Source organism: Diaphorina citri, unplaced genomic scaffold (assembly GCF_000475195.1).
Source record: "Diaphorina citri unplaced genomic scaffold, Diaci psyllid genome assembly version 1.1 scaffold408, whole genome shotgun sequence".
Taxonomy (NCBI): Eukaryota; Metazoa; Arthropoda; class Insecta; order Hemiptera; family Psyllidae; genus Diaphorina; species Diaphorina citri.
The window spans coordinates 154814-164666 of NW_007377843.1; the positions used below are offsets into that span (position 1 = coordinate 154814).

At 37.4% G+C, this 9853-nt stretch overlaps 1 protein-coding gene across 1 annotated transcript; it reads left to right on the plus strand.

Annotated features, from left to right (window-relative positions):
• The first annotated feature begins 4348 nt into the window (after window positions 1–4348).
• LOC103508544 lies at window positions 4349–8980 on the plus strand. The gene is made up of 4 exons (XM_017443805.2): window positions 4349–5616; window positions 6390–6951; window positions 7817–8115; window positions 8310–8980. The coding sequence occupies exons 1-4, from the start codon at window positions 4677–4679 to the stop codon at window positions 8978–8980; spliced, it is 2472 nt and encodes an 823-aa protein (XP_017299294.1). The 5' UTR covers window positions 4349–4676.
• Window positions 8981–9853: the final 873 nt, after the last annotated feature.

The window sequence follows — 9853 nt, forward strand, 5'->3', positions numbered from 1 at the left end:
CAACTGAAAGAAAAACTCTCTTGCTCGAAGCTTTAAAAGTATGTAATATACGTATATGCACATTAATGGTTATAAAAGACTTAGCAGATTTTTTCAGAACTTTAATTGTATTATGGTAATAGAGGCTAATAAATTGGGATAGTTAAATGTTTATCGGACAAAAAAGCCAAACTATATTAAAATATAAAATGTTAAAAACAATGAGTAAATAACTGGTAATAAATTTCAACTGTTTGTAGATTGTAACTACCAGGACTTGAACCCCAGACTAATATCTAATAGATGTCCAATATTTCACTGGTTTCTGCAGTTATTCAAATATCGGGCTGAAATACACAGATGCCATAAAGAAGTATTTCGGAAGGTATCTCAGAAACCTTAGGAGATTTATGACTTCTCAGAGGACATGCACTGAGAAAAAAAACTAGGGTGTCGGAAGCCCAATCGGGTGACTGGGTTCCGGAACTCTAATATGAAACTCTACCTCGGTAAGCCCGACACTATAATATAGCGTTTCAACAACCTATTTTTTTTTTTTTTTTTTTTTTTTTTTTTTACAACTCACCCAATGTTTTCAAAGTCAGCAAAATCCGGTCTTTGTCCAGAAACAGTCCTTCGTTGTCCGTATGAAATCCTGCAGGTAGCATGTTCTCAATGACAAGGATATTGTCTGTTCCGCCATCACCAACCTCCCCGTGATAGAATTTCGGAAACAGTTTGAGTATCTCGTTGGCCACCGCATCATGTGACACATGTTTATCATATGTTGCACCATGTCTGGTCACATGTTTCTCATATGTTGCACACTTGTCAACGGCGAACCTCGAATTGGGTCGAATTGTGTAGAATTTCATTTCGGTCTTCATTTTGTCGAAGGAGTTCCAAGAATGTCGGTACTCGCGCTTGCTCAGCTTTCCTATTTCCCGATACCGAACATCGTTTGTGAACTCCTCGATCGTGTAAGCATTGTCTGCTTGTTCGCTGAATCTCTTGGGAACATTCCGAGGTTCTCCCTCGATTCGATTGGCAAACGATTTGTCAAGCACCGGCAGAATGTGTTTGTAGGCAACGTATTCGTTGTAGAATTTGAAATCATACTTGATCAGCCCTTCCTCGCCACGGGTTCGAGGTTCGATTTTGATGAACAAATCAACCGTTTGGAAAACGTTCCCCGTGATGTTGTAGAACTTCAAGATGCCGAGGTAAATCTTACCCGAGTTCTCATCGGTGGACGTACTGCCGTCCAAATTGCGGACGCTGAGCGAAATGAACTTGTTATGCGCTCCGAATCTGTCTTCAATTTCCACCAATCGTTTGAAGACGTTGTCCAGTTTGATTTGGAGGTCCATGCTTAGGTCTGTTCCGTGGAGCCGAAGCAGGCGTTTGACATCGGATGCTGATATCTGAATCTATCCCCATATAATTGACTAGATATTATATATATCGAATGTTCTACAAAATCTACATTATAAGCACATTTCACACTTGGCAAAAATAGCGAACAGCGCGAACGACATGTCCATAGGCATTGTTAAAGCGCTTAAGAGAAGGAAAAAAAAAAAAAACGAAACACATGATGTATTGTGAGACTAGAACACCAATGTAAACTACACTTTCCCTCAATCACAACCACTCTGAAACTAAACAAAGTGGACTCATTGCAAACACAAAACCAAAAAAGTTTTAACAGAACCAAGAATTTGATTTGCATCTTGGAAAACTCAACAAACACAGAACAAAAATGTGCATTCCAAGAATCTACCAACATTAAAATTAAAATGAAATTTATGGAATATACATAATATGTACATATAATACTCAGTGTATATTGTATAATATTGTCCGTAAAAGTGCACGTATTCTTGTGAATAATACATTTCTGACTATAGTGAATGTTATGTAAAACCAAACCCGTTCTCACTTCAGGCTACCGAAAGTTAAGGAAAATAGTGTAAAAGAAAAACGAAAAACATGGTAAAAAAAAAAATATACATAGGGTAAGTGTACCATTTATTCGCCCACCTAAAAAACGTACCATTTATTGGCCCACCTGTACCATACGCCACATAAGTCTGCATTTCGAAAAATTCCCGAAATTCCATGATTGATGAAAATATGGATGATCTTTTGAAGACCAAAGAGGGAAGTCCAATCAAGGGTAGCAATCATGCAGATCATGCTGCTATTGTAGAGACTCCAGTTGTTCAAATTAAAAACAAAAACATCAATGGATTAAACTGTTTTGAAAACGAAGGTTTCAGAACGAGTGAAATCGTCTCAGGAAAGTATGGGAAAAGAGACTTCATCAACACATATGAAGATAAGTGTTCCAAATGTTCTCCATCAGAAAATCAAATATTTACTGAGAACTCCCGAAAGAATTATACTGACAAAAGCAATGTAAAAATGAGCAATCATGGAGAGATGAAACATGAACTGAAAAATAATACCAAAAACATTAAAGGGCCTCTTGAGCGACCACAGTGGATAGCAGGTCTGGAAGAAGAAAGAGACGGTGAAGAAGAAGGAGAAGAAGAAAAGAAGAAGAAGAAGAAGAAGAAGAGGACTCAATAGGAGGAAGAAGTCGCTGTTTAGGGCTGTTACTCTCCCTACACCTAAAGAAGAAGGAGAGGAGGAAGCAGAAAGTCGCACAGGATTCGTAGAAGCTTTGCCCCTATACTGAAATACGGATATGAGGAACAAGAAGAATTAGACTAAGGAGGAGGAGGAGGACAAGAAGAATATGAAGAAGAAGAAGAAGGAGGAGAAGATTCGTATGGGCTTAAGCCAACTTTTAGCGCTGCTTTGCCCCTACACCTAAAAACGGAGAAGAGGAAGAAGAAGAATTATACGAAGGGGAAGGAGGAAGAGGAGGAGAGGAAGACGAATGAGGAAGAGGTGAATAATAAAACTACCTACCTAATAAAATAAAGTAAATAATAAAATCATCATACTCACAAGTTAAGCCCATTATTTTAACAATGATTTTGTTCATTTTTCTGCAAATAATTTTCACTGAACACAAAAATAAAAAAAACCGTCAATGTAAAAACCCTTTGAAAATCGCCCTTGTGCGGATTTTATCCTAAAATATAAGGTTCTTTCTCGGAATGGCTGACTTTATCCTATCCTGTCTTCCTTCTCTCTTTGTTATGGGAATCGATCAACTGAACAAAGTCGAATGAAGGCATTCGCGTTTGACGCCCCTTTTTTCTGGTCATCCGATATTAGATAATGACAATACGGATGCCTATTGCCGAGAAGAAGATGAGTGTCTATTTTGACCACCGTTTTTATTTCGTAGCCATAAAATAACTACTGCATTGGACTTGTTTGAGACCGTAGCATGCCCATCCCGTAGTATGTCCCTCATCAGATGGTCGATAAGTGGCACAATACTTCCAATTTAGATGCTCGGTCAAGACAAGAGTGCTTGTCTTTAATTTTGGAGCATCTCAAAAACGGTTTTCCTAGGACCCAACTTACTGTTTGCGCACAGTGGGTATGACTATGGTAAATATTGCGCCACCCATATGGAATAGCACGCGCAACGTGCCCCAACTCGGGATCTGGTACTAAAGCCTGATCTAAGCCAAGACCGATAGAAATTGAATGGAGCAGTGGTCAATTTTTCAGTGGTCAGTTTCCTGAAAGGAAAAAAAACCACCTTAACTATTCTATTTTTTTTCTATAAGTGGCAGGACTCTTCAATTAACGGCCTAAAATTAAGCAAGGTCTTCTGATATAACATTATGTATACTATGCTCTTAAACCTATAAAATACACGAGACTTTGGTGGTTAGACTGCTGGGGTAAAGGGACTTTTTATTCTCATTCGAGCAGTATAAACAAGGTATATTCTATTAAGTGAGCTCTTCCACCCAACCATTATTCAAGTGTCCCCCGGGGGTTCCGAGGGTAACTCACTCTGAGAACTGCTGTAGTAAACAATCGACTCTCAAGTACGCGAACACAAACACTTGAAATCTCTCTTATCGACTGAATTCTACTGATAACGACGCTGTAAACCCGCACAGATAGGTGCTGTTAGGAAATAAATCCGCGCCAATTAGCAATTTCCAAGTATCTTGTTTTCAACTGAACATGTTAGGAGAAAGTCAAATATTTCATTCAAAAAACCAAGTACATATATTGTTCTCAACTAAACGTGTTAGTAATGTTAGTATTTATAAAAGCGAATATTTTGAAAAACTATGTAATATTAAATGCAGGATCAGTGAATCTAGTTGTTTTTAAAGTAGAACATTGTTCTTTAAAATAGAAAAGTGTGCTTTTGTCAGGGACACCAATCTTGACAATCCGGCGCCCTCCGGAGGCCTAGCCACCCGTCAGAAGAAAAACAAAAATCTACAGCCAGACTAGATGACCAAATCCACAAAGGCCATTTGAATCAAGACTTTTATAAAAACAATTTAATATTGTTCCATAACAAAGTAGAGCCATTTAAAATTAAAACAAATGACGAAGAAGTAGACAAATATCAGACTTTTCTTGACAATTTTCTCGAGAGTGAAAAGTGGGAGAAAGAAGGACATAGTAAAAAGGAAGTTTCAAGTCCAATTGATGACAAAAGAAAAGAATTTCTGCACCATTTATTGGAAACGCCTGCAGATCACATTCCTAGTAAAACAATTTCGAAAAATTCCCAAAATTCCATGATTGATGAAAATATGGATGAGCTTTTGAAGACCAAAGAGGGAAGTCCAATCAAGGGTAGCAATCATGCTGCTATTGTAGAGATTCCAGTTGTTCAAATTGAAAACAAAAACATCAATGGATTAAACTGTTTTGAAAACGAAGGTTTCAGAACGAGTGAAATCGTCTCAGGAAAGTATGGAAAAAGAGACTTCATCAACACATATGAAGATAAGTGTTCCAAATGTTCTCCATCAGAAAATCAAATATTTACTGAGGACTCCCGGAAGAATTATACTGACAAAAGCAATGTAAAAATGAGCAATCATGGAGAGATGAAACATGAACTGAAAAATAATACCAAAAACATTAAAGCTGAAAACAAAACCGATTTGGCAATATCAGACAGATTGAAATATTTAGAAGACAGATACAAACAGTTGGAAAAAATATACAATGTCAATCAATGTGTGCTTGAAAGAAGGAGAGTAAATTTGCAAATAATCGAAAAATTAAACGAAAAGAAACAAATTTTAGAAGATATTTGTAAGAAAATCGAGAAAATAAGTCAAAAACATCGAATGGAAAGCAAATTTCATAGCAGTATTACAAAATTATATCAAAACATGGATGATCTGGACACAAAACAAAGTTCAAGTCAGAGCTTATCTAAAGCTTCCAAAGTGTATGATTCCAAAAGAGAAAACAAGGTAACAAAAGTAGAATCAACCGAAGCTCAAAAAACATCAAAACAAATCGAGTGCAAGGAAAGATATACGTATAATAGTGCAGAGATCGAAGAGAAAACTTCAAAGAAATCCATCCCTCACACCAATACCTATTCATCAGTTAGCAACCAAACTAGAAGCAAAAAGCTTAGCACAACCAGAAATGTGGAAGAAGAATTCGATAATCTGTACAAAGAAACATTTACAGAAGATAACAGTAAAGATTATGAAGGTCTCTTCAATGAACAAAAAGAGACTTCATCAACACATATGAAGATAAGTGTTCCAAATGTTCTCCATCAGAAAATCAAATATTTACTGAGGACTCCCGGAAGAATTATACTGACAAAAGCAATGTAAAAATGAGCAATCATGGAGAGATGAAACATGAACTGAAAAATAATACCAAAAACATTAAAGCTGAAAACAAAACCGATTTGGCAATATCAGACAGATTGAAATATTTAGAAGACAGATACAAACAGTTGGAAAAAATATACAATGTCAATCAATGTGTGCTTGAAAGAAGGAGAGTAAATTTGCAAATAATCGAAAAATTAAACGAAAAGAAACAAATTTTAGAAGATATTTGTAAGAAAATTGAGAAAATAAGTCAAAAACATCGAATGGAAAGCAAATTTCATAGCAGTATTACAAAGTTATATCAAAACATGGATGATCTGGACACAAAACAAAGTTCAAGTCAGAGCTTATCTAAAGCTTCCAAAGTGCATGATTCCAAAAGAGAAAACAAGGTAACAAAAGTAGAATCAACGGAAGCTCAAAAAACATCAAAACAAATCGAGTACAAGGAAAGATATACGTATAATAGTGCAGAGATCGAAGAGAAAACGTCAAAGAAATCCATCCCTCACACCAATACCTATTCATCAGTTATTAACCAAACTAGAAACAAAAAGCTTAGCACAACAAGAAATGTGGAAGAAGAATTCGATAATCTGTACAAAGAAACATTTACAGAAGATAACAGTAAAGATTATGAAGGTCTCTTCAATGAACTTACCAAGAAAATGGATTTCGATGGGAAAAAATTGTCCTCTGCTGTTTCATCGTTTTTAGGACATTATGAGGATAATGGCTTGAACAAAATATCTTCAAAGAGTGGAAACAGTGTCCGGAAGGGGTGTGCCTATTGGTCGAATAGGGACGACGTTCAAAATAAAACATTTAAACCAAATAAAATCAACGTTGGGCATAAACAAGGAACAGAAGACACAGAATACGAAACGCTATCAGTCAAGCAAAGAAGAGACAATTTAGAAAGAAGCATTTCGCTTTCCAACGAGTTGAAATCATTTGATCAGAAACAAAACACGATGAAAAGATCCAGTTCAGACATCAATCAACTTCGATTGAACAACATTCTGGTATCAGAGAGAAATATTTTCATAGATCAAACTGGGTATCCTGATCGTGAAAAAGAATCAATGAAGGAAGCGCTTTTGAGAAGTCTACAGGCCAAAACAAGGCCCCGTATTTTTACAGAAAGTTCTTTGAGTCTAAACGAGTATGAAGAAATGTCTAACGATGATGATGATGATGATGAATAACACATAAAATAAATATGTTTCTAAGCACGTATCTTTAACACATTGCAAATCGCCATGTGTTTGTGCCATGTTGCGTTTAACACATTACCTATTTGATATGTTACTTTACGTGTTGTATTTTAGGTATGTGATATTTACGCGTTCTATTTAGGTATTGTATGTATTGAAATGTGTTTTTTTATTATTTTCCTCCAATATAGAACTTTTTATAAGCACAGAAGGGGGAAACTTTCATAGGGTGCTTAATCAATTGGTGTTTTTTGATATGTTACTTTACATGTTGTATTTTAGGTATGTGTTATTTACGCGTTCTATTTAGATATTGTATGTATTGAAATGTGTTTTTTTTATTATTTTCCTCCAATATAGAACTTTTTATAAGCACAGAAGGGGGAAACTTTCATAGGGTGCTTAATCAATTGGTGTTTTTCTTCCTTGTTGATATTATGTATATTATTTTTTCTACACAATTTCAAATGATTTAGCACTTTAGGTTGAAGATCGGTGGAAATGGAACAAAAGTGAGAAGGACAGGGAGAGAACAGAAGGGGGGAGAAAAAGAGAAGGAGGAGGAGAAAAAGAAGAAGGAAATGAAGAAGAAGAAGAAAAAGAAGCAGGAGGAGAAAGTTCTTCCAATTTTTAGAACCTCGTCAAATTTTCATCAAATTCTCCCCATGTACTCAGACAGGGAGAGAACAGAAGGGGGGAGAAGAAGAGAAGGAGGAGGAGAAAAAGAAGAAGGAAATGAAGAAGAAGAAAAAGAAGCAGGAGGAGAAAGTTCTTCTTCCAATTTTATGTATTTTTTGACGCAAGTGATAGCACAAAAGAAACAAATTCACTAGATAAAAAGAAACTACGAAAAGTATTTTTTGACGCAAGTGATAACACAAAAGAAACAAATTCACTAGATAAAAAGAAACTACGAAAAGAATACAATGAAAACTTCCTGCGAAGTTCTTCATGTGTTGACATTGGAAAAAATCAAACTCGACCTGTGCCAATGAAAAGAACAATAAGTCTAATAGAAGAATTAGCAACTGACACGAAAAAGAAAAATGAGCCCCCAGAAGTACTCAATAAAGATGGATTTCAGTCAGCTTCCACCATTCCTAGAACTAGACGTGATATTAACGCTGAAAAGAAAAGACTGTTTTTCTTAGGCTCAAAAGAAAAAATCAAACTCGACCTGTGCCAATGAAAAGAACAATGAGTCTAATAGAAGAATTAGCAACTGACACGAAAAAGAAAAATGAGCCCCCAGAAGTATTCAAAGAAGATGGATTTCAGTCAGCTTCCACCATTCCTAGAACTAGACGTGATATTAACGCTGAAAAGAAAAGACTGTTTTTCTTAGGCTCAAACAGTGAACCAGAAGTCAATTCATACAAAACGACCTATACTCAAAACGAACAAAAAACTCCTTGCTCCTTCACACAATTTCAAAATCGCCATTCTGCAACTACCAAAAATCAAACGACCAATGCTCAACCTGTATTATTTGGAACCAACAAGAGCCATACAAATACTACTAAGCGCCAAGGAAAAGAGTCCGACTCACCAACTTTTGTCAAAGACGAACGGAACTCAAATGCATCCACTCAATACAAAAGAGAATTGAAAGCACTTCCAAGTTATCTAAAACCATCAAAACAAGGTCCCAAGTCAGCCAGCTCAGTGGACATCGTCTTCTTCGATCTAGCTCGGACGATCTACTGTTCGCCCGTCATAGACCTTTCGTTTTTCCTCTTCCTTAACGTTTCTTCCGATCTGAGGGCCAACTGTTGGGACGAATTCATCTCCACTTACTACACTAGTCTGAGAGCTCACGTTCCTGGAAATGTGCCGATTCCCAGTTTCCTAGACTTAGTCCGGGAGCTGGAAGAGAAAAGTTTGTACGGATATTTCCTCTGCTGTTTCTTCTTGCCGTGGATGATGGAGGAGCGGCCTCGGGAGGATGTGGCCGAGTGGATTCATCATGGAGGCCGGGCCGGCACGTTCCCATCACCCCCCCCCTCATTTTTATAAAGGGACAAGGTATTTTGCATGCTTGAGGGATGGAGGAGGGCACAGCTTTAGGTCGTGCCAGTAACTGCACACAGGTAAGCTTTTGTTGTTTGATTTCTACTTAAAATTAAGAGTAGCCAACCCCCCCTCCCCGTTGACACATCCTCTTCAGTTTGTGCCCCCCAAAACCAGAGGGCTGTATCCGCCCATGAATAGAACAGATAGAAGAGATAATAATTAAGGAGCGCGGTAGCGCTCCGCCCTAATATTAATAAGGAGGGGAAGAAGAAGTCGGATGCAAGAAGAATCACAAGCCACCAAAAGCCAAAATTATACATACAGGTAGACGTCAATGTGCTTAATGGAGAAAGAGAGAGAGAGAGAGGGGGAGAGAGAGAGAGAAAGTGAGTGAGAGAGAGAGGGGGATGTATTGCAATGTTATTGGGGAAATGCAAGGACAGGGAGAGAACAGAAGCGGAGAGAAGAAGAGAAGGAGGAGGAGAAAAAGAAGAAGGAAATGAAGAAGAAGAAAAAGAAGCAGGAGGAGAAAGTTCTTCCAATTTTTAGAACCTCGTCAAATTTTCATCAAATTCTCCCCATGTACTCAGCTTATGCAATATGCATGACAATGTCCGTGATAAATGCATGTAGCCCCTTCAATTTACCTCCAGCCCCCTTCAGAGTTGACTACATGATTCCCCCTCCCCTCTCACCCCTTACCTTTTCCTCTCGTAGGGAAGAAGGGAGGGAATTTTTGTCTTGAATTATGATCTTTTTTTTTTAGAAACAACTTTTGAATTTTCAAGTTTTAGGATTTGGTAAGTGGCTTTCAAAACAACCCCCCCCCCCCCCCCCCCCCCCTCCCTCTTTTCTTTCTTGTTCTTTTTTTCTTGT

Bases quoted from the DNA above. Each gene is read 5' to 3' on its own strand.
- LOC103508544 (XM_017443805.2), top strand. From the start codon at position 4,677: ATGATTGATGAAAATATGGATGAGCTTTTGAAGACCAAAGAGGGAAGT. The intron at 5,617-6,389 runs GTCTCTTCAATG...AAGATTATGAAG, and splicing joins TAACAGTAAAGATTATGAAG to GTCTCTTCAATGAACTTACC. The intron at 8,116-8,309 runs GCTCAAAAGAAA...TGTTTTTCTTAG, and splicing joins GAAAAGACTGTTTTTCTTAG to GCTCAAACAGTGAACCAGAA.